This window comes from Strigops habroptila, chromosome 2 (assembly GCF_004027225.2).
Source record: "Strigops habroptila isolate Jane chromosome 2, bStrHab1.2.pri, whole genome shotgun sequence".
NCBI lineage: Eukaryota > Metazoa > Chordata > Aves > Psittaciformes > Psittacidae > Strigops > Strigops habroptila.
The window spans coordinates 19,460,900-19,486,597 of NC_044278.2; the positions used below are offsets into that span (position 1 = coordinate 19,460,900).

The window sequence follows — 25,698 nt, forward strand, 5'->3', positions numbered from 1 at the left end:
CTTTCATTAATTTTCTATTTTAAGAAAAGAAGATCTCTTCTACTATAATATTTTTTATGTTGCTGTAATTTATTTAATGAGTGGTACAATAGGTGGGAAGCTCAGGAAGACTCACCAAGTAGCAGTTTCAAGAGAAGTCGTAGTGCTGGGTAGCTTCTCAGCACACCATTACATTTTAGGCAATTCTTGGCAGATGAGTAAAATTCATCTGCTGCCATTATTGAAATTGTTCATACAGATGGTTTCCCTGCTCTCTCATTTTGGTGTTCTCTTTGTATTCTTCCTTTTATGACAGAAGAGATTTTTTTCGTCTTCATTTATATTATGTGAAGCTCCATTCAACTCAGCAGTGTTTTGTAAAACCAAGAAGAAACTTTGTGCACCCGTGTTCAGGATGCATCTACATCTGGTTTGCAACTATCATCTTTTGTTTTTCTAATGCATCTTTGCATTATTGAGAACACTTTTTTTCCATCTTCCTAATTATTTTTTTTCTAATTTGTATCTATCTAATTTAGACATGAATCTGCTTACTTTGATGTTTATAATAAAACTCCCATTAATACCGTTAAACTGGATGTCAAATGTGGATTATGGTAAAAAAAGTACAAGACTGAAAGTCAGATAGCAGATTCATAAACATTTGTATTTATTGCAGGGGCAGGCCACTTGATCCTCTTTCATCTGGCATGTTCTCCTTACTATGACATATTGAAGCGTACTTTTAGTCATCTTCAAGACTGTTGTATAGCTACGACCTGTAATCTTTGACATTGGCAGTATGTGGCACATATAACTCAGTTCAGTTAATATCCCACCAGGTTTTAGATATCTAACTCTGCAGGACCTGAAGTGGAGTCACTGTTCTCAGCCTCAGATTCTACCATCTCCAGATGACATTAAGGTTTTGTACAAATCTTATATAATGTAAGTTGAATATGTTACTGACTCAGAAGATTAAAACCATAGGGAACAGCTTGGATACGTTGGTCAAGATTTTCTCTAGTGAGAGTCTGACCTCCGCGGGCTGTTCCTTAGAAGATCGGGTTTTGTGAGGAAATGAGTTTTGAATAAAAGCTGCCATGTTCCCAAAAAGCAATGGTATCTTTTATTGCTTCAGTCAAATTATTGCTTACTTATTGAGGGCACAGTGTTATTCTGTACCTATGAAGTACTTTACAGGAAACTTCAGTGAAGAAAAAGTTCCCATCCCATTTTCTGACGAACCGTTCTTTGGTTGCTTAACTGTCTAGCGATTAAGGGCATAAGCCAATAGAATGCTACATACTTGCTGCAAGATAACCCCAAACCGTAATTATTTGTGGAAGCAAAAGATAATCACTGCTATTTGTGTGAAATTTTAAAGCCTCCTTGAAGTGGCTATAATCCCTGGTCGGAGCCTTAGCAGTAGAACACAGAACAAAACAAAAAGACCAACAAAAAATCTCAAGCAATTACCGTTATTTAGCTGATGAAAATTATGTAACACCAGAAGGGCTCCACCAGTGTGGAGTTAGCTTTTTCCACATCTTCTATTTTCTGATGCCAGTATGAGGTAGTTGATGAGGGAGGATGGCAAAGTCTTGATAACCTGCTGCACAGTCACATTCCTCTTTTTTATATTTCCGAGGCAGTAGAGAAACTTCTTTCCTCTCTGCCTTTCAATGTTCAAACAGCCAGTAGTGGACAAAGCTTTCATAGTGAACGTACTGTGGCTGTTTACTGTCCATTTAGGTCTGGAAAAGAGAGTATAGACTGTTGTATGGACTTTTTTGGGGCCTTTGCTTAGGTTAGAGTAACTCTACAGATCCCAAAACAGAGCAGGGTGTCAGAGAAGCAGACATTCAGTTCTTTGGGAGGGAGAGTTGGGAGAAGGAACAGAAGATACTTTTTCCATGCAAGACAAAACCAGGGTTTGTTGGTAGAATACTATATTTTACTGTATCAAGTGGATTGTATAGAAGAAAAAACATGCTTCCAGATAAATATGAGATAGAAATTTAAAACCAGAAGGTATGTTTTTTCATTAAATATATCTCAGTTAAGAACTTTGACAAATTTGCATTTATATTGTTTAAGTTTGTTTGCCCATGATTTAAATGTTCTAATGGCCTAACATTTGCAAGTAGTACAGATTTTGTGTTTTACTTACTTTGTATCTGAGGCTTTAAAAAAAATTAAGTAAGAAAAATAGAGGAAAAAAAGACACAGAAGAATCCATACTTACTTTTTATGTTGCACAGCACACAGGTAGGGTTTTTTTAAACCCAAAATTCAGAAGGATATGTACATGCATCTCCTTTTGTGCCTGTCTGCAAATCTGTGTCACTATGCAGCTGCCAAATTAATCACACTATCTGTTTCAAATATCATAGAAAAGGTGTTTTAAACTTAGCAGAATTCCTTAAGGAGAACCTGCTGCAGCAAATAACTTTGAGTTTCAGATGCTTTTGAGTTACTGCTGTGGAAGTATATGCTAAAAGCTTGTTTAAACATGGAAAGATTTGTTGGTGGCCAGCATCTCATTCTTCAGAACCTCTAACTCTTCATTTCATTTGTTCTACTAAAAATATAAGTGCAAAAAGTGAATGTTAGTGATCATGTAAAAGTGAAAACAAAATTAGTGCTTTACAAACTTAACTGGTAACCATCAGTGATGTAATTCTTTCCATCTTTTTATACATGTTACTTTAAAGTAAACTTGCCAATAAAAAGGAAATGGTATAACCAATTTCATGTACCAGTTTGCGAAACACTCAGTATCTGAAGAATCATAGTTGGAACAATTTCTTTTAGTACTTTCTATCACTAAATGGATGCTGTGCTTCTAATGAAGTCTAACTATAAACAAATAAATATGTACGTATGTCTGTCTCATTACATTCGTATGCACTAAAGTGAAGTAAGTTTTATAATCTTTTATCTATGGCAACACAAAATCACAGAACGTGAATGTTCTTATATCTCCAGGGCTTAATTGTTTGTTTAGTGTTATGTGTGACTAAAATAGTCATGATTAAATTGTTTGGAGTTTTGGTTTGGATATGGTTCCAAATAAACCCATGATATTTATACAAACTGACCTAATCTGGAAATCTCATAAAACCATCTGTCTTGTAAGATTTCCAGTATCTAATTGTTTTTGCCCACATATTTGCCTGTACAAGCATGTTCTAGGAATCTGGCTAAGAAGAGATTTGGTTAAATTGGAAAAATTGCAGTGGAATTCTTATTAAGGCAGTGTCACGAAAACTTTATGCTTTGCTTATCCACCACAGAATTTTGCTTCTTGTGGCAGCAGTATGCGAGCGGTGACTGGATTTTATTACTTTCTCATGTTTTCAATTATATACATCGATGGGTTGATACTGTATTTTTTTCTGAAAGGAAGGTTTGAAAAAGGAAGAAATTAAAATGACAACAGGATTTAATCATTAGAATGTTCTCAGGCAGGCACTGAAATTGAGCTTTATTTGGCAGCTTGTTGGTCAGATTTAACAATGAATTGTTATTCTTTGATGACAGAACTTGGCATTTCTGAATTCATACTCTATAAACAAATGACTGCATTTCCCCAAAAGTGCATGTTGTTTACAATTTGGATATTATTAATACTCAAACAATTGTGACTTGCAAGTTGTTAAATGGAACTTCATTTTGGTTGCTTTTATTGAAATGGTTGAGGAAATTCTGTCATCACAGTCAGTGTTTTTAGTACTTGTGGCAAGCTTCCATTGAAATAATTACGCTCTTGGTGAAGTTTTTATAGGCTTGGAAATGTTGAAGTTGAGAGCACATTTCTTCTATGCTATATGTTTCTATTTCTAATGGCATAGTTTGGCACATCTTGTCAGATTTTTTAATAGTCATGAATTGTAATGAAAGATATTTTTTGACATGCAAGTGTTCTCAGTATTGTAATTCATTAATTAAATTCAGTCATTTAATTCATTCAAACAACAAGAACAACAACAGAAAAAAAAAAACCCCAGGGGGAAGGAAGTTGCAGGTGTGGAGACAGTGAAATAGAACATCTTCAACATAAATTATTGAAAGTAGAAAGCAGAAGCAAGTGGGAGCAGCCATTTAAAAGCCTGTTCATTATGGACAGGGTTTTGGTGAGGTTTCTTTCCTCATCATTTCTAATGCAGCTATTCATTTAGACTGTTCAGTAACCGAAATGGATCAGTACACTGTTTTCTTTCCATCACATACAATCACTTGATTTCTATCCCATTCAACTAAAGGAGGAAGGAAAATCTAAGGACGAAAATGAAAACTAATAAAGTTTCCTCTTCTGGGCAAGCTAGGGCGCAGGTTATTTCTACTTGTGATTCACATTTTGATCATAGGTCTGTCTACCTATTCTAAACCCCTTACCAAGAGACTGTATGGAGTCCAGCAAAATGCATTTATGTTGCAGATGGATTTGTTTATTAATGAATTTATTATCTTTGCAAGATAGTGACAGAGATTTCAAGTAAGCTTTTCTTTTCTGTTAATGTCCATGTGACTATGTATGAACAGACTAAGGATAAAGGAGAAGAAATTTTCCTCATTTTGATGCTACTAATAATTTCTTGTTAAAGATTCTTTGTCAGTCCAACTGATAGATTGTCATCTGAAATGTGAGTAGATCACAGCCCACAAAAATAAGGATGCAGATTATTGGTAGCCCAGGAATCCATAAGATGAGAGAGGGTATTCACTAGTTGCGTATTTCTTTCCAAGTTTTGGGTTAGACTGTGGCTTGTTTTGAATGCAGAGTAGTACAGCTGATGAAAAGAGTTATGTGAGCCAACGTAAATATTAACTTCATAACCTGGTAAAATACCTGCATGCGCTGAATTGTAGCAACTAAACCAGGAGAACCTGTATTTTTGGTGCCAAGAAAACAGATTTAACAATTATGAGATAAAATATGTAAACAGAGTGGATCTTTGTGTATGAAAATATTTTCCATGATCAGCACTTGTCTTAGGTTGTGTTTTAATAATGAACTAGGAATTTCTATGTACTCAGCAGTCATTTTTCACATATACTCAGTTCCAGAAGTGTGTTTCTGTAACTTTGGCAAAAGCAGCTTTGTGCTTTGACAGTATTGTGTTTGGTCCATTAAGGCATTTTAGTCTGGACCTTTGGTACCTTTTCAGTTGATTACAGAACATTTTTGTTGTTCTCTTAAAGTGCCTCCCTTTCTCTTCATGTATTTTCCTATAGAATACCTGGCTTAAATCTCACAAGCCAAATTTCTTTTTCTTTTTGCTTCTGAACGATTATTGGGCATGTATCTGGTATTTTAGAGTTGTGTTTGATTTATGGCCTTAATTTGCTCTATTGGAGTGTGGAAAATGCAATTGGATGCAATTCATCCTTTTTTTAGCTGATGTAAATGTAAGATCAATATGGACAATAGATATGCTTTATTAAAGTTATGTGTAAAAATTTCCAGTAATACTTGGATTAAAAAATTGCCAAATCTCTCTGAGATTTTTTTCTTCCTTCCCCCCCTCAAAAAAAAAAAAACCAAAAAAAAACAAAAAAAAAACCACCAAAAAAACAAACAAACAAACAAAACCTAAACAAAAAACAAAAAAACCAAAAAAAAAAAAACCAAAAGCACAGAAATCTCCATTCTGGCAGTGATTCAGGACGTAGATTGAAAATGAGACTGTAGCAGGCAATGGAGCGCTTGTGCCGTAACTCTCACCATTTACATTGTGGTGTTTCATGCTGGTTAGCATAGCAGTCATTGTTTTCCAGGGAGGTGCTGCTTGATTGAATTGGGCAATTTCTGTAGAAATATTTTTTATTTTCATAATCTGTTAGCAATTCATCATGTTATTGATTTAAACTACTGAAAGTAATGTCATGCTTTACTTTCTTATTTGAAATGTGGGCAATACATAATGGGATCATGGAATGACGAATATATTATATAAATGCCAACTATTACTAGCTTTCCCTTTAGTATATTTTTGGACTAATTTTGCGGGGAACACTTTCCCCTGGATGGGTAGAGATTTTGAGAACTTGGTTGAGGCTTCTTGACTGTCCTTAACTTGACTCATGATTCGGTTGACTAGTCTGCATATGTCAGAATCACAGGAACTGCTTGCAAAATGAGCTTGCCGTTTGTGGTCAGAACCTCACACACATGGTTGGTTGTGAATAAGGAGACTGTTCTTTTGCTCTTTGTATAATAGTCATATTGTCAGGGCCTGTATCATGGGGAACATACATATATCTAGAAGGTGACTGGGCTACCACTGCATTTGCAGGGAAGGTATGCTGGCTTTTCTGATATTTGATATAACTGTAAGAGGCCAGAAAGAACAAGAATAATGGTGGGTAGAAACTGTTACAGTAATTCCTAACAGAAATGTTTGTAGTGAGTTTCTTTGTGCAAAAATATTATTTCTTCTTTTTTTTTCTGTCAAGCAGGTTCTACACAGTTCGCTACAGAGAAAAGGGTAAAGACAAGAAATGGGTTTTTCAGCTTTGCCCAGTTACAGAGACAGTGGTGGACAATCTGAAGCCAAACACGCTTTATGAATTTGGAGTTAAAGACAATCTAGAAGATAGTATTTGGAGCAAGACTTTGAATCATAAGACAGTTCTGTCTAGTAAGTATTTGACGCTAATTAATCAAACAGCTACTCAGTTTGACAGTATTTTTTCCTCTACTGTGGTATTACTTCGAGTAAGATACTGATCAGGTTTAAATGCTATCCCTTGTGCCCCTAACAAATTCTTTAAGAGTTGGAAAACTAGAAATAGTTTGTGTTTGAAAAACTGCCAGCTACTCTTTGAAGAGGTGTTCTCAGTGCGAATAGTAGACTACCTGCTGCAGGTTGGGCACTTTATTACCTTGCTGGAAAGTTGAATTTGAAGCTAATTTTTAGTCAGGGAATTACATAAATTGAGTTTGAAGCATGCATTGTCATGTACGTATTTATTTGGGGTTTCATGGAAGCAGTGTACAGCACCTCTGGCTGTTCTCTCAGTCATATTTTAAGCTTTTTCTCTGAAGTCCCAAGGCAATGCAGGCAAACTGACACCAAATTAACACTTGAAAAAACATGTACTGCTCAAAGAATCACTGCTGTTAGTGGAGAAAATAGGCAACTTCCCCCTTTTAACGAGAGGAAGAGAAGTCTTAACAGACACCATCTGATTTCATTTATTTTCCTCAAGCATTTACATAAAGGTATTTATGAGCAGGATGTTGGTCAGAAGATGCTGCAAACACCTATGCTTAGTATTTCTAGCTTGACTCAAAATGTGAAAAATGGGAATTCTCATAAGAGTGTTACTCATATGAGGTTTTCATTTTCAAGTTGTAGGCAAGTTACACAGCTCAATATACTTGAGGATAAGGGAGGAGAGCAGTAGGTGGCTTGTAACACTGCAAAAGCCCTCATGCTACCTAGTAAAGAACTTTGCAGGCCTTCTTCATTAATTAGAAAGCTGTAACTTTGAAGTACCTGCTTACTAGTCATAGAGTCATTTTAGCAGTCCAGAATAATGCCATTGTTAAACCATGAACTTAGTGTGGAGGAGCATGGTAATCTTTTCCCGTACCTACCTCACAAAAAGAAACTGTGCTGCATAGCTCTAAAGAGGGCTTACAAAATGGCTTGTTTTCCTACATTTAAACATTTTAAAGTAATCTGTAGATCAAGTGCTAGAATATATTTGAGCACTTAAAATAGGACGGAATGAAGAGTGCATTGTGTTTAATACAGTGTTCAAGAGTAATTGAAATGTCCACTGGCATCAACAGAGCTGCTGTTTGTATAGAATGTATTTGTAAATGCTATTTTTTACAGACACTATACATTTTTAATAGGCTAGAAGAATCATTCTTGTAAGTTATGGAGACAGACTGAGTTTGGTTGAAAGATACTCTCTGGTTAGAGTTTGTATTCTATGTAGATGAGGTTTCTTTTTACTAGAATGTAGACTTGTGTATCTGGTGGATGCTTCTGCAGCAACTAAATCCAGGGAGCTTACTGTTACCCTGTATGTCTACATTCTGTTCTACTGATAAATTATCTTCTAGTTGGAAAGTTGTAAGCAGCTTTCAGATTCAAGCCTTTCATATTGTCAGTGGATAGTAGGTAGATACGGCAACTGCAGGCAGTAAACGAAGAATGAACATTTATTATATATTTTTAACCATCTTTCTGCATAGGAGTTTACCAATCAGCAAAAATGTCTACTTTTTAACCTATTCTAACTACTGTCATGTAGCAATTCAAGTTTTGAAATTCCTCTTGCATGTTCCTGTATTCGTTGACTCCACAGGCCAAATTTTTGTTATATACTAAACATGTTGGGAGGGTTCAGGAGGAGAATCTGGTTTTAATTCATTATTTAAGGAAGACATAAAAGGCATGGCAAAGGTTCAACATTTATTTAACCAAAAATTATCAAAGGAGATGAAAGTATCTTATTTCTGACCATCTTAACATGATTTTCTTATTGAATCAGTGTGAAACGTTTGTCAGTTTTCCCTTGTCGTTAGGCCAGTAGTTCCCGAGACGTATCAAGCACTTTGAAAGATTGCTTTTTCAGGATAGCTTGCCAACTTAAATGTGTTTCGATTGATACTTCTTCATAGTTGATTTTTTTCTAATGCTTATCTGTTTTGGATGGAATTGTGAAAAAATATGATAACATTTAACGTGACTCTTGTTTACGTGCCTGTCAACAAAAGGAGCAGAAAGGTGTAAAGGTGGCAGATGTAGATGAAGTATCATGTTAGAATATAAGAGGTGCTGGGAGGGACTGTTTCTCCTCCATCTGCATTACAAGAAGTTTCTAATACTAAGAAGCTGGGAGTAAAAACATAAGAGAAAAATTTCACATATTAAATCCATGGGTTACTTTGTTTATATTCTGAGATAAAGGAAACCATGTCAGACCCAAAGAGGAGTGATATACCTGCTCTGTACTGCCAGTGCTAAATCTGTATTTCTTTTAGAAGAGCACACTTAAAGAGCACAAGACTATTGGAGACTTTAAAACATGCTGGGTTTAGCCAGTCCTAGTACCAGCCTGACAGATGGGATGCAGAAATTCCTGTTTCAAGTTTCTTCCTTGCATATTAGTGCTGTGGTTACATTAATTTTATTGAAGAAATCGTCTTGGGCACCTCAGTTCTCTTTAGTAAGGCCCAAAGACCACTTCAGTTCTTCTACTCCCTGTTGCAGAACAAGAATACATTTCATTTCCTCTCTGTCAAAATGTGAAAAGGAGGCTTTGCAGATGATTTAATTCATCTGGAGAAATAGGACCAAACAAAACTGTTACATGGTGTAATTTTATACCTTGTATTTAAGCCTCCTAACTTTCTTAGCTATTGGAAAAGGTGACTGAATTTGGTTTGCTTTGCTTTGGACAAAACAGAAAGTAATTCTGTGTATTTATCTTTCTGTCAAATCAGGCAAAAAGGTAAACGGACAACTCCAGAATATGTACAAGTTGGTACCTAATTCCCAAACACAGGTATGAAAAACAGTCTTTTTTTTATACCAGTTTTCTATTTTGTATGGTGAAATTTTTGCTTCTCTGTTAAAATAAGAAAGACATTTTGGCCACAGATTGCCAATATATAAAAAACCCCTAATAAATCTAAGACTAAATAACTCTATGGAGAAGTGTTTATAAGTGTGGATTGATGAAATGACTGAGAACTGTAGCTGAGATGATGACATACACTCATTCCAGTTAACAAACATGAAGCTGATGGGTTTCTGTGTGTGAATTCTAAACATTAAAATCTGCTTATCCTTTTATACTAGTCAGGTTTGTTAACCTGTGATATTTGTGGTGGTCAGTTCATTTTTTAATAAGGTAGTGCTGTTATTTCATGGAGTAATCTTGTGTATACTCAGGTCTTCTGAAATCCTTAGTCATCCTGTTGATTCACTGGTGGTTCTTACATGTGAGGCTACTGTTTGCAGAACCAGAGGAAGCTGGAAACGGCAATTTAATTTGCTTTTTGAAATTGCTAGGCAGTTCATTAAATACTTGCAAGTGGCAAGGTAGAATTTTTAACTGTTTCATCAAAGCATTCAAAGATTATTGTAAATAAATATGTAAATATCAGTATTTATTAATTTCCTCAGGTTTTGGGGGTTTTTTTTCCTCATCTGGCATTTGCCAGAACAGCTGCCAAGTAATCATGGGTGGGTTTCATATATTTGTGGATTCACACATGCAGATACTTTTCACTTCCAAGAGCTGAAGCAGAAATGAAGCGTCTGTATGGAGGTTGAACCTGTTAGTAGAATAGTTTTAATACAGTGAAAAAGAGACATTTTATTCATAACTTTTGAGCATTGCCTCCTCTACTGTGAGGTTTAAAAAGTTTATTTCCTTTCCTTAATTTTTCATCAAAGTGCACGTGTCATGGTTTAAGCCCATGAAACAGCCAGTAACTCAGAGTTTCAGCAGCTAATCTTCTGTGTTTTGCTTTGTTTTGTTTTGTTGCTTTGTTGTTGTTGTTTTGCTTTGTTTTTAAGGTACTGTCCCTGAGTAGACTATGGGATAACTTCCCGAGAAAAGTTGCAGAAATCCTTGTTACTTCAGACATTTTAAAGGATTGACTCATGAGTGATGATTGTTATGAGGGAACAATCCGTTCTTCACAATTCTCTTCTGTCTAATTTTCCAAGTGTTTTCTTGGTAGGAAATGGTCCTGTATGGTTTCTCACGGTTCTTTCTTCATATTGTACAATATTGTAAATGATTTGTAATTATCAGACCTGTAATTCCTTCATGAATCAAACTGCAGTACATTAAATACATTTTCTTGTAGGAATAATCAGGTATTCATTTAGGACAGTAATACTTTGGTTATAGCATTACATACAGAGTTAAAGCAGCATAATGCTTAGGTTATTGGAAACACAGTTGTGTCTCACATTCATGAGAAACTCTTTTATCTGTGAGTAATGTGAAGCCAGTTGATTATTTCTTCAGGAAGGTGCTCATCTCATTATGCTGTTGATAAAATCAACTTTACTGTTCTTCCCATTGGTCCCATTAGCATATTTTAAGTTACACATGGCATCCCAAGACCAGGTAAATTCATTCTGACAATACAGAGTGCAGGCTGAGTTCCTTTATTCTTCTTAGCAAACCCTGTGTGCCAGGACCTTGGCTCTGTTATGCCGCTGCTGTGGAAGTAGGGATTCTATTTATGCAAGAGAAGTCCTGAGAAAGTGAGCTAAAACAGTTTTCCAAATATTTGCACAGCTTAAGCATGAGAGGAGGACTGGAGCCAACATCTAGTCTTTTTAGTTAGCTTCACATGGCTTAGCTCCAGAGCAGTACTGCTTTATCACCCTCCACAGAAATATGGAAACATTTCATAGATAATTCTAAAATTTCTCTTATCCTTCTCACTTTAGTGGTACAAAAAGCCACAAAACTGAGGCTGGGAAGCAGATAGTGGCCTTCTCTTAAGTTACATTGTTACTTCAGTTTCCACTGTATTAGGTGGAGTATGTTTCAGGGGTGCAATCACATCATCAGTGCAAAGGCAGCATGAGTGCTATTTCGGCCAAGCTTTGTTTGTGCCTTATTTTGCTCCAAAGACACAACTGGCTCCTGTCAGCATGGTCCTAACTCTTCCATCTGATGAGACATTTTTAAAGGCTGTTTATTAAAGCAACATTACAGATCCATCTAGTCATTCTGCCCTTTCAACATCAGTCACATATCAGCTTGTGTTTCTTTTGGCAGGTTCATCCTTTAAGTTTGACTAAGCTCCTGGGGCTGTGTAGGCTACAACTAGTGAGAGGACAGAAGAAAAGGAGACTTCTAGAGTCGGTCATTCTTTTTCTCATAAATAATGGGTGGTGGTAGGGTGGGGAGAATGTAGTAGAAATTTGTTTCCTCTTCTGTCTGATTAGGTTTCTGTAATTTCATAATATCAGTTTGAAAGGTGGGGTCTTCCTGGATTGATTTGTTTATTTTTTTTCCCCAGCCAAAAGGCAGGACTCTTAACTTCTATCAGTTGTTAAACTCTAGAAGAAAATGTGCCCACTCTTCAAAAACGTATTCAATCCAGGTTGATCGTAATGCTTCCTTGAGGAGTCTCTTACATGTATGCCGGTTATTCGTGGATATTTGGATATGAGAGGCAGAAAGAATAAGTGTCTCTTACAGTAATGTTGCCATATGCTATTTGACAGCATGTCTGAGAACTTCAGTCCTTTGTGCAGTATGCCATAGGATTATGGTCAGAAGTTAAGATGCCTGACTTATGGAATAATTTACATCCCTAATTTGCCTCTGAAATTAATAAATACCTTACTTGCCATCTTTCTTCATTCCTGGAGATGCCACATTAATTTTATTAACTAATGTTCCTAATACGTATACGCTTTATATTGTCCCTTTAGAAAATCATGTCATTATATAATATATAATAGTGTCATTCCTACAGATGACATGCTGATGTTTCTGAAATAGTTTGTCCAAGTAGTAAATTTTACTAGACATAGAAATGTCTAAAGTAGGCACTTTTTGGAGACTGAAAAGAGAGAGGATTGATGAAACAGTGGTAGATTTCAAGAGCAACACTTGCAGATTCGTGCAAGTGAGCAGCGTAATAATAGCAGCTGTGGAAACAGATTTCATGTCACTATAACTTGAGAGCTGTTTGATTTGATTTGTTTATTGATTGTAGGGATCCTGATGACAAATATAGTAAAATGAACACCTCCTTCTGATAAATACATTTCATCCCTCTTCTTAGTCATATGAATAGCAGGGTTACTTCAAAAGTTGATCATCTGCAGCACATTTTTTTCATTTGAAGGCACAATAGAAATGTAAACCTTGTTAATAGTAAAAGAAAAGTAAGTAATTAAGAAGGAAGATTATTTTTCATCCTTCATTAATGTCAGTGATTGAAACCTCCACTTAATTTCATACCACATTCATGCCTGCATAAAACCATTATTAGGCAGCAGAGAGTAATGGCTTTCATAGGATAAGCAGCCTCTATCCATTTCCCTGAGGAAAGGGCCATCTTACTTGTTGAGATTTGCCTTCTTCCACTGCTTAGACTTTGCTATGTGTCTGATGTGTACCCAGCCATTGCTTTGAAAGCTTTTTTTGTTTTTTAATATTTAGAATAGAGCAAAAATAGTAAACCTTAGGTAAATAATGAAGGCTTTGTCATCAAATGCTTAATTTTCATGCAAGTGTTCTTTCACATGAAGTAGACCAGATGTCATGAAGTGCACATTGAACATTAACTGATTCTGACATTAGCGGTGTACATTTAACACAGAAGGGTAATTGTCTGAGTTACTTTCATTCTTGTAACTTAGATATAACTGGGAAAAAAACCCCCACTTTAATTTTTATCAGTTTTGTAGTGCTGTCATTACAGTCTACCCCTTCTCATCACCCAAGTGTATTATTAAGCTTTCAGAAGTTGTTCCCAGTACCCGTGTGTGGTAGTGAATTGTGATATATAATCTTTGGGATCAGCTGTTTTCTTCCTTTTAATAAATGTGGGGTCCGTTCATGTATTTCTTACTTTTGTGATATTAAATGCTGGAAAAGATTCACACTTAAGCAAAAAGTAATCTGGGTCAAAGACAAGTGAACAGCAGAAAAGTCCAAGTGTTTAGCGTAAAAATGTGAGAATATGGGTAGCTGGCCAATTATACTTTGGAAATAGTTTCTCCAAATAAAATTACTTTGAGTTAATCTCCTTTAAGCACCCAAGAGTGCTGATAGTTTACAAACGTACACCTGGTTCTGGAATAGTTTGTGTTCTAAATATCCTGTTCCTGAGAATATAAATATATCCTGTGACCAAATTTGTATATGCATATAGTTCAGATGTTTTGTTGTAGTTAACATTTCAGCATTTCAAAGCCTTCTGGTCTATTCTCCAGTGAGTGCTCAAGAGAGTCTTAAAAGAAAAAAGGATTCAAGATTCCTAAGATGTCAAATACTGTGGTTTTGTGAAGCAAAACATCTCAAGCTGAAAAAACGGAGATCAGAATGCTGTATTACTATACTAGCCCATGGGAATTGAGGCAATAGTGGCCAGGGCAAGAGCCATATCCAGTGTTAACTTGGGGCAGGTGTGGTGTTGGATCAGAGCCCGTCGTTTTTGTTACTAAGAAAGTTCAATTATGGCAGTTATCCCAAGGCTTTTTTTTTTTTTTTTCCTTTCCTCTTCTTTCAGCTTAAGCTGCGTGATAATAAGAGGTTGGTCCCTGTCACAATAATCAAACAAGGTAAATTTGTTATTTTTTTTTTTTAATTGATTCTTACACTATGCAAGAGTAACTTAACATTAAAATAAAAACCAAACCAAACCTCTGAACCTCTGATTTAGATGTGAATGTCATGAAAGTTTCCTTTTAGAATGGGTGGAACGTTGCAAACTACCATATCCTTCAATTACAAGTACTATTAAGCTATTACCTAGCTGTGTTAATAAAGTGAGCTACTACATTGCATTATAAACAATGACTTAGTTGAGTCATTAAATGGATACTGATCAGTGCTGATCTTTCAACTGGATTGTCCAGGTATGTTGATCTCCCAGGTGCGCGTAACTTGATAGTCAGGTGTGAAGAGCAGCAATATGGATAAGATTCATGCTACCAAACTTTTTTGTGGGTATCTTCAGCTAAGTCATCAACTTAGACTCCCTTCTCCTTTCCTTGGTCAGTGGAGATATCTACAGTAGACTTACACATATTGCCCTTTAGAAATGCCTGTTTCTCTAGCGGGGAGTAGTACAATAGTAATAGTAATCTTTGAAAATTAAGTACTGAAAGATAGCTGGTAGAAAAAAACCTGCAATTAAAACTTGGTAACAGAAACTGTACAGGGAGTAATTTTAAGTAATAAAATCAAGCAAATTGTCTTGGGCGGTAGTTCACAGTTCAGGGACAGGAAAACACTGGAGGGTGATGTGGAAACAAAATACAGTATTACCATTAAAATATGACTGTATTGGCATTTACTTCACATGCATCTTTTTTTGAAGACCTGTGAATGGCAGGGTAATGAGATGGCCTGGAGCTGGACCTATATTAATATAAGCATAGAATGTCATTTTTCACCAAGGATATAAACCTGATATGCTAGGGGAAAGAGAGATGCACAGTTAAGAGGTAATGTAGAGGAAAAACAGTTTGAAGTCTCTTAAACTGAATGTAAATACAGACAAGATTAGGATGGTGTCCTCATCTCTAGTTATTAATTTGAGGGGCGGTTTTTGGAATGCTGAAGCTCGTCTCAGGTGTGGTTTTGTTTCTTGGTTTGGGTTTTTAAAATTTATCTTCTAATATCACTATGTTGTCTCCACAGTTATTCAAAATCGGACTCAGTCAAAAACTTCAGATAGTTCTTCTCTCCCAGGAGCAATATTAGGTGACTAGAAGATATTTTATTATTTTTCCTCATCTTTGGCTGAAAATTAGAGCTGTGTAAATACTTTTAATTTTCTTCATCTTGATAGGTCTTTCCTTGCATATCAAAGGGTATTTTGCATCTGGTTGCGACAGTATTTGTTATATTTTATGGTGGCACAGATGTTTCAAGGATGATGTAGCCTAAGGGAAACATTTTATTGTCATAGTATTTAAAAGAATCATTGTTTAAGCCAAGAAGTTCTTTCATGCATAAGTTCTGTGGCAAAGATCTTACTGTGATGAGGGGTTGTTCTTTTTATTTCTTTTAGTTTTTAAGGTAGTATGATAGCATACAGACAAACCTGTACTGATATGTTAGGCTATAGTGATGTGTATTATAACTGTCCTCATAACTAGAGCTTGATGTTAGATCTCAGGCATAACTCTTTCTCTGAAGTCATTCAGTTTCATGCTTTCTGTTTGTGTTTGACCTATAAGAACAGATAATGTTGACTTAGATCTTAAAAATAGGGAAAAGACTCTCATTGTGCTTAGTGTGGTGAACTACTGGTCTGCCTGAAATAGATAGGAAAGGCTCTCAGTGTCATGCACGTTGTGACCAATTTATTCCTGGATTCAGGAAGGTGTTTAGTCCTTTACATATATTGAAATACTTTATATAACTACATAACTTTGACTTAAGTTTTCTGTGTGTGAGTTTTAATGTATTTATGTGACTCAGATACTTACTATGTTTAGTGTTGAGTCTTCTTGACCCACCAGAGAGAATGTCTAAGCATCTGTTACACAGCAGAACTCCAAGGTTGCATACTCCAGTATTGCATGTTTTCAATTCTGATTAATTGTGAAATGGTGATAATACAGTGAGTGATGTAAAGGGGAAATAGCACCAAATAGGATTGATAATTACTGTATAGAACTAATTTCGCAGATATGCAGACTAAACTCCCAGTGGTTCAGTAGTACTTGCTTACCTGTCTCAGAAGGTAGATTGTATTTTTCATCCCTTCTGGAATTAATGGCATTCATCTTTCTGTGTAGTGCATCTTATTGTTCCGGGTCTTAATGAAACTCAGCAGAAACTTCCCCCTCTCCTGCCAATAGATGACATACCTCAAGCATCCACAAAAAAAACAGGTAAGTAGAAATGATCTAAGCTTGTATTGTTCATGAGCGTTATCAGAAGTGTAACAACGTGAGATCATGTGTGCAAAAAGAAGAGTCCTTTTTCCTCCTTTACCTTATTTTTTTTCTATTTGTCTAATTAATGGTTAGCTAGAACTTATAACAAATCATAGAAATCTACTTATTTTTAAACATCTGAACAGGTTTTTAAGGTATTTCACAGCCATTTAAAAGAATATGAAGTTGCTTTGATCGATAGAGAAGAGGATCAATCTAGTCATGTTTATGGACTTCAGGGGGTTTGTTTTGTTTTACAGTCTATCTTAGTGGTTTTTTTTTTCCCCCTAGGTTATATCTTTCAGTACATGTCTTTAAAAATGGAAGTCTGTGTGTCCATTTGAAAGACCAAATTTTCAATGAATTTTAATTGTATGAGTCCTGGCTTGAGTATATGTGAGAAATTGTTTCATGAAGGGACTCTTATTATCTGTAATTAAATCAATGAAAAATGGTAACCAGAAATTAGAACATTTCAGTACAGGTTTCATGTGTATCTTGTGAATATGCCTGAAACCTGCAGGAACAAGATTAATTGAGGCTTTTGTTTAAGATCTGTAAACTAGCATACAGCTGTCTTCGTAAACCTTAATAATGCCTCCAGTGCATCTTTCACGGAGTAGAGTTTTGGAGCTGACAACTTTTGGCTTGGCTTAATACTTAATTTGAACTCCAGACAACTGCGTCGGATTTTTTTTTTTTCCTTTCTTATTTCTGCTTTGTTTAATTTACTCTGTTGCTCCATTGATGGCCATGGCACATGGCACATTCTCTGACTGGCTTCCCTTCCTTTGAGAAAACAGCAGTGCTTGTTCCTGTTAAGATACAGTGTACATGTGAGGGTAGAGTTACATAATAGAAAAATATTTGAATGTGTTTGAGTAAGAAGTAGAAATGATATCTTTCTGCAGGAAAACAGTGCTGTGTTTTCAGATAGGTCATAAGGTTCAGCAGAAGTGTGCATAGTAAAAATGGCAGAATGTGACCATGAGCAAAATATGGGAAAAAAGACAAAGGTAACTTCAGTTGCTCTAGAGATGTCAAACTTTCTCAGCTGGCTGACTGTAGAACTTAGACTTCTAAATTTGAATGCTCAGATATGTCTAAAATAGATAGCTGGTGCAATGCCAGTTTGGAGCCACTCTTTATGGTAGTTTACAAAGACACTTTTGTGAAAATAACCAGGGCAGACAGGTGATGTTTTGTTCTGTTCTATTTACCGTGTGTTCCTTAATAGAGAACATGAAGTACATTGGTATACGCACAAGCAACTACTGGATTTCAAAGGAGTGTAAAGCAGGGAAGCATCATTGCTTAGAAGGCAAAAGTACTGTAAGAAAGAGTTTAAATGTATAAAATAATTGACAAGAAGACGTACTGTCCACATCTATACATCTATAAAACATCTATACAGATATTTTTCACTGATGTCTGAGAATGATACATGTCTACAATAAAATGCAATAAGGCTTATCCTGTTTGCGAAGTTATGACTAATTATAATTTGCTGGCACACTGCAACTATTCTAATTCTGTATTATTTAGAAAAGTCAAAATAATGCATCACAGAATATCATACTGATTGAATTCTTAAAGTTTTTTTTTTTCTCTAAAACCTAGTAAAAAACTTACTAGCTTTTTTAGAAGAGTAGTAGTCCAGAAAAAAACAACAAAACACAAAGTGTATTGCCTTAGTCCTCAGTGGAAGAAACCCCACAAGTGTATTATTCAAGTCGAAATTTAATTAATTTTCCCTATATCCACTGCTGGAATATCTTTCTATCTGTTGGAATAGAAGGCTATCGTCATACTACTGTAATTTTTAGAAGTAATGTAAAGGAAAATAAGGATGTGACTAGTGTGAAAATTCCATTGTATTTGAAAATTTATTAGACTATTCTTGTATAATGCTTAGAACTATATTACGTCTTTGAATTTTGACAAGCATGTTTGCTGAAATGCTAGAAAAATGAATGAAAAAATGCTGAAATGTTAGAAAAATGAAAAACACTGAAAACTGTTTTGCACTGTGAAAGTAATGATTCATAAGGCATTAAATTCCATGCTGTAATTTTTATTTTTAAGGAATCTTTTAATGAACAAAACAAATCCAAAAAAGCATGCTTTTAACATGGCTAAATAGATGTTTGTATTGATTGTGCAGTGGAAGTTCATTGATTCCTAAAGGTATTCAGCTTTCCACATTTATCCATTTTGGTTTACTTTGGCAAACTGAAGTAGAACAAAAATAAATCTGTAGTAGAACAGAGCAGATTTGCAATTACTCTCTTACATTTTTGTCCCTTTAGCTAAGAATGAAACTCGAGTGTGGCCTGCTGAATCCAAAACACCAGCAGTTCAAGAAATCTCTCCAGAGTCCCTCCCAGGTAATGAAAATTCTGTTTTTAGAAACCGTGGATTAGTTTTTCCAAATATATTAGCTAAAATTAAATCCATCTTTGTGTTGCTTAATCTGCAGTTACAGGCGGTAATGGGAGAACAGGAGGATAATGTAGCTGAATTAGTAACCATGAGTGGTAGATGTAGATAAAAATCTGAAAAAAAATCCAAATTTTGGGGGAAAGTTGTTAGGTTTATAAAAAAACTTAGAACCATATCTTTGTGAGGTGCTGGATACCTTGAAATCCTGAAACATGGCAAAATGAGTTTTCTGGTGGTGCACCTTGAAATTCTAACTACCATGAAATACGTGAAGAAGCAAATTAGGGATAATAGTATGATTGTGCAAAATGCATGCATGACATTAAGATGGAATGATCACAGTAACAAGCTCAGAGGGTTAGAGGATGACAGCACGATGATCCATTTAAGCTCAGTTTTGAACACATTAATCTTGACCATGCTGTCTTTGTGGACTTACTGGTCTTATTAATGTAAATGGAAGCTGTTCACATACATGGGAAAGGGATATAAAATTTGATCCTAGACTCATATTCAAGGTTATATGACTGTGAAATGTATCTTATATATTTTGAAGTCATAAGTTTTTTATCATCTACTTGTGGCTGAAAAAATATCACTTATTTAAAAGGACTTACTCAGATGCTAATTTCTTATACTGTTCAAAAACATGAAGTGACATTTTAAAACTCACATGATCTACTGGCTCCCTTTGCTTAGGAAACAAGTTAGTGTAACGTAGACTACTTTAGCAAGTTATATGACAAGTATTGCCCTATATTTCAACATCTGCAATCTGAGCAAAAGATTGGACAGAACTGAATTGTTTTGTGTCAAATGATGACGAGAGACTCTCCACCCACTTTATTGACCCACATTCTGGAATTGCTTAAGTAGGCATATGCCTACCTTTATTTTTTGTAGTCTAACTTTTATCTGATAACTGAGACTTGATTATGCTTGTTAAGTCTTGATTATGCTGTCATTAGAGACAGTAGTTGACTTCTGTCAACTTCTTTGCTGAAAGGGAGAAAGGAGGCTTAAACGGTGGCAAGACTTGAAAAAAGAATTTATGGAAACAATATAGTGAAGGTGTGCTTTGGTTTAGCTTAGTCATATTATGTGGTCTTGCTGGCATTACTCTATTCTATCTATAAAGTATTTCCCGGCTAGTTGAAATGGTGGAGCACGTTATTCCTTTGATAGCACACAGTTCACACAGATACTGCCCTTAAATATGACTGTGTTTATTTTGTTCCATAAGTATATCAAAGATACGATACTCTATGTTATCAGACCAACTCAGACTTTAATTAAAGCAAACAAACAAACAGAAAAAAACTCTCCCAAATAATATTTGGGGAATAAAAGAAATGTGGGATGAAGTAGTGCAGCAAATTCATGTAATGATTGGCAACCATCTTTTAGACTAAACAATCCATGGGTTTTTTTTCTCTGTAAATGTTTGCAGAATTTTATTTTCAGCGTAATAGATATGTATTTGCCAAATGCTAGTTTTAATCATCAATTACTTTCTGCAGAACCTTCATATGAATAGCTCTTTTCTGTTCATCCCAATTATTAGGAGGAAAACAAAGATGCTCCCACAGGAATTTGTTATCAAAGGGGGCTCTGAACGTTACAAGTTTAGCATTTGTGTAACAAACAGATTGCTTTGTATTGGAAACGTGTGGTTACTTTTTAAAAAACTAAAGAATTCCCTCCCTCCCCCCCCCAGTTTTTTTGTTTTACAGTTTGAGGTCTCTTGTGGACTTAAATTCTGCAGTTATTTTACTAGGTTATTTGCCTTGTCTGTGTAACTGCAGAACAAGCAATCTACAAATGCATTTCACAGAACTTGCCGTTTTGTGAAAGTGAGAACCGAAACATAATTTATAATTGGCTCTCATGCAAAATCCTAGTCCTCAGGCTTACATTTGTCTAATCCAAATACATCACTCCTTGTGCTGGAATTTACTGATTAATCAGGTAAACGGTGTGAGATGTGATGCCAGAATTGATATATCACCTGGGGAGGAGAGAATCGGTCCATTCCATTTCATTTGTGTTCTGTAATGACGTTTATGTACCTGGCATGCAGTATTTCTAACCATAAACACAGAATTATATGTTTTTGAAGTTGCTGATGTGTTTCATTATGCATGATAATTGAACAAGCACTGTCTTTTTAGTGCCAAGTGATATATAATAATTTGTTACAATTAAATATATTCTTATTGCTGTCATACCATTATTTGTTTACTGAAATGTTTAGAATAATTTTCATCTTCCTCTCCATGCTTCCTCTGTGGTTTTGTGTCCATGTCTTTTTCTGTGGTGACCATTACTTTCAGTCAGTCATTCTTGATCACAGCGCTGGTGTATGAGTACGTCACACTGTTTACATTAAAAAATGTATTCATTGTGATTACAGTATTTCAGTTAAAGAGGAAAAAAAAGAAAGTGGCAGGAAATAGAGAAGTGAAAGTGAATCCCTTAAGAGACAAAGTAAGTTCTTCAAGTGTAATTTCAGTCTGGTCATTGCATATGCAAAAATAACTTGAATACTTAAGCATTTGAGCCAGACTTTCACAAGTAAATTGAGTGAGAGATCTGAGCACTGGCATTTTGGAAGGATTGCATTTGAGAGACAGGGTGATGTATAGGCACAATTAATTGAGTTTAGCAATAGGATCTACTTCATTATATGTCATACACACTTCCCTATTTGAAAATTAAGGCATAGCAATTATTTGCTCTGAAAGGTTTAAGAACTGGTGCCAGATGTGACAACAGAACACTGATTTAAAAGGAGCCATGTGCTGTAACAGCTGTTGTGTCATCAGTCATGCAAGAAGGGAAGAAGGGAGCTTGAATTATTTCAACAAGCTGAAATGTTCAGTGAGCTGGGCCAGTCTTGTATCCCACTGGGCCTTCGTCAAAGGGAGTGTTTTGTGGTGTGGCATAGTTCAGTAACTGGTTTTGGTGTATTTGTCAGCCAGGCGTCCCATCATTTTCTTAATTTCAGGCCTCCCCTCCCTTGGCATGCACTTCCATGGAAAGACTGGTTAGCAAGCTCTTTCATACCTTGTTTTTGCCAGGCTTGTTACAATATTTTCCACTTACGACTAATTTATCCTTAACAGCACAAATTCATAATGCTTCCCCTCCCCCCATTCAATCTTTAAAATGCTGTCTAATATAACTCAAACTACCACTACTTTTTTTATCTCAGTTGAATTAAGTGTGAGCCTTTTCATTAACTTCACAGGGAAATTGGAGCTAAATAACAGAAATAGCAGCACATTTGTCTAGGACATGGAAGAACTATTTTAAATGAAAAAAAAAAAAGGGGGGGCAAGTTATTTCTTTATATAAGGGATTATACCAGAAACTTATCAAAATAGCTTTGTCAAATAGAGAATAGGCTTGAAATGAAAAGTTAGCTAGGGTTAATGTTTAGTGGGAATAACTCCTTCATTGACATGTTTCCCAAGTTCTGCTCCTCCTGTTGTCCTTCTGGCCCCTAAACGCTTCCCCTTTTGCTCATGCGGGATATGAGAATGAGTGAGATTATTGCTTCCATCAGAATAACTTAATTCTAGTTGTGGAGGAAAAGAGAAACATGAATGAGAAAGTCAAGAGAAGTTAGAGGAAAAATTGTTTAAGAAATGTTGCCTGAATGCATTCTTGCTGTATTCTATGCTGTGACAGTAAAGAGGCATTTCTCTCTTCAACTTACGTTTAAATCCTGAACTTTCTGCTTCCCGTATCTTTTTTTACAAAAATGTCTAATGTTGTTTTGTATCATCCCTACAATGTTCTGTGCAGAACAGAGGAGAGCTTGCTTTCTTTTATCCCAATTCTAGGCATGCTTTTTTTTGTTCAGCTTACTCAGCTAACTTAGCTGACAAGAGACATGCTTTATAATAGTGTGAATCATCTGACCTCTAAAAACAACCCAAAGCACAAAGAGTTCTAATTTTCTGTATTAGCTTTTGATGGTTTTATTGGGGTTTTTGCTTTGCTTTGTTTTGTTGTTTTGGTTTTTTTAATGGTTACATTTCACCAATAAGAAATGTTAGCTTTTGAAGTGCTTCTGAGATACTTTGGAGGTATGGGTATATTAGTTGTTTGTGGATCTTTTATGGATGAATTTTCTTTCACAGCTTCATAAAGATAAATTGCTTTAACTTCACTGTAGAACAAAATACTCCTTCCACTGCAGTGGAAATAACAGAATTGTAACTGACTTAGTAAAAGCTGAATTTGGTCCTAACAAGGCAGTGTCTGTAGAGATTCCAGCTTTTGTGGCACTGAAAACCAGAAAATAGTATAATGGTTGTAACTGTAGTAGCATCTATGTAACTACATAGAATGTGGAAAACAGCATGTTTTCTTCAGGAAATGAAATAAGAACCTTATAAACCTATGTGATCAGTTCTTGCTTAAAGCATGCTCAGTAGATTGTGGAAAAAGCATGGAGACCATGCTGGAAAAAACAAAACTCTCTTCTCTTGTGTCTCAAAATGAAAACGATCTTTTATTAAACTGAATGAATACTAAAACTTAGTACTATATTGATGCTGATCACCAATATCAAAGATCTCTAAATAACAACATGTGCTAAATACTGTGCAGTTTGCTCTGTGGAAGGAATTAATGCTCTTCACGTTCAAGGCTGAAGTCTAAAACCTTACCATCCTGTGTTCCGTATCAATAAGCTTTGTCATTTTGTAGTCTGAGATTACCAGTTGCGTATACCGTATGACTGATTAAACACTATGGGACCTCCAGCAAGATGGAGAGAAGTGAACTTGACTTACATACCGCAATAATTAAACGCTATGTGAAACAACTGGAAGAGTATAATTGTGCACTAGTTTATTAAAATATGGTCAGCAATTCTGTTTAGGTATATTTAATGGCTGTTTAATAAACTGCCCGTGCTTTACTCTGAAGATGCAGAATTAGAAGAATGAATGAAAGTCAAAAGCCTGTTTTATTATTACTTGAAAAATGAAAGAGCTGAGGTATTACAGGTGAACCTTTATTCTTTTCCTGATACCTTTTATATTAAAAGGATTTTTAAAAATCCAGAATAGCGGGGAAAATACTTGTAACTAGACTTTGTGATGTAATGAATCTTGTTTGTAATGTATATCAATGAATTTGGGAGGCTGTAACAGAAGTACAGTGTGAGCTTTTGATCTTAGTTTTGCTCTTTGTGTCTTGTCTTTTATTTTGCTTATGAAAGACTGCAAAAATCCCCATGATATAGACTTCACATCTGAAAACAAAAAAAACCAAACCATTAGTCATGGTGGTGTCAAGATGCTGCAGAAATTACTCTGATCAGATGGCATAAAACAGTAGTCAGAAAAGTGGCGGGCTTTGGGCAGTAGATAAAGAAAAGCTTAGAGGGATTCTAAATTAAATAAAGCTTCTTTCTTCTAGCTCAGGCTGAGAAAAAGCATGGACCTGAGGAATTTAAATCAACGCCTAAACCCAAATTGGTGCAAACTCAAAACTTACTGGGTAACTAATTTTGCTGCTTTTTACCTTCTTTGTATATTAAATGCCTTTTTCCCCTTCAGCATACTTTTTCTACTACTTGCTGCATCCCCTTTGTATTGACTCCAAAAGAAGTCCTAATTAGTAATTTCTGGTTCCCTTTGTGTTTCCAGCAATCCACACACAAAATGTAAAGCAGGATGCATCTTGCTCTGGCTGAACTGTGGCTGTTACACATACGATTATTGTTAGCAGATTTGATGGGGTGATTCAATTTTATTTTTCAAGTTAATACTTTCTATGTGGTCTGTATGACCATCCATCAGTAAAGTTAACCTCGGTGATTAAACTGAAATAATTACTTCCTTGATTTTCTTCTGTTGACAGGTTCATTTAGGTATCATCAACAGTGATGCAAAAGTAAAGTTTTGTATTGCATGTGACGTGATATAATTGTATTTGTTCCTGGCGGAAAAAAGAGCTTTACTGATTTTTTTCATAAAGATGTCTCAGCATGAGAGATTTCTGATCTAAATGGTAGTATTGTTAGTTCCGGGATTTGGAGCGGCATCTACTTACTTCTTGCATTAAGAATTCTAAATTCTCCAATGTTGATTTTGTTGCCTGTATTTTAATCCCCACATGATGCAAAATTCTGAACACAAATCTAAAGTTAAGGTTGTATTTATTTCCTTTTTAAACTTTGTTTAGATTTCTCTAAAGCCCCGATGGCATACACACAGGATGATGTATGATAAAGGAAAAGATCATCAGCATTTGCAGGACTGAAGTACAGATCTTCCCATGAAGAGGGCTGCTAATGCTTCTCAATAAACTTATTTTTACATAATCCTATTGATTCATGTTAATTACATATTCTCTTGCCTTTTTTCATTTACAGTTGCAAGGAGATTTTCAGTAATTACTGAAGCTAAATCATTGGTCAATCAAATTTTCATTCTAACTTCGAGCAATTTTTTTATTTATTTTTTTTAAGGATAATGAAGCATGCTTGTTTTTCTGCCATGCTTTTAAAGATTAAAGTACAAAGTTTAATCAAGATAGGTTGCTGATTAATTTCAAACAAGGTGATCATAGTTAGTGATAGATGTTCATTACCAAATCCCTGTGATTGATGGATCTTAGAATTATG

General features: G+C 35.4%; 1 protein-coding gene across 1 annotated transcript in view; it reads left to right on the plus strand.

The window, feature by feature from the left end:
• The window catches only part of ABI3BP (ABI family member 3 binding protein), a 143,207-nt gene that overhangs the window by 32,135 nt on the left and 85,374 nt on the right, over window positions 1–25,698 (plus strand). Inside the window, exons 5-11 of the mRNA XM_030476242.1 lie at window positions 6,445–6,626; window positions 9,452–9,513; window positions 14,228–14,279; window positions 15,364–15,426; window positions 16,470–16,565; window positions 18,920–18,997; window positions 24,489–24,569. Coding sequence (XP_030332102.1) covers window positions 6,445–6,626; window positions 9,452–9,513; window positions 14,228–14,279; window positions 15,364–15,426; window positions 16,470–16,565; window positions 18,920–18,997; window positions 24,489–24,569 — 614 coding nt within the window. The remainder of the gene's footprint in view (window positions 1–6,444; window positions 6,627–9,451; window positions 9,514–14,227; window positions 14,280–15,363; window positions 15,427–16,469; window positions 16,566–18,919; window positions 18,998–24,488; window positions 24,570–25,698) is intronic.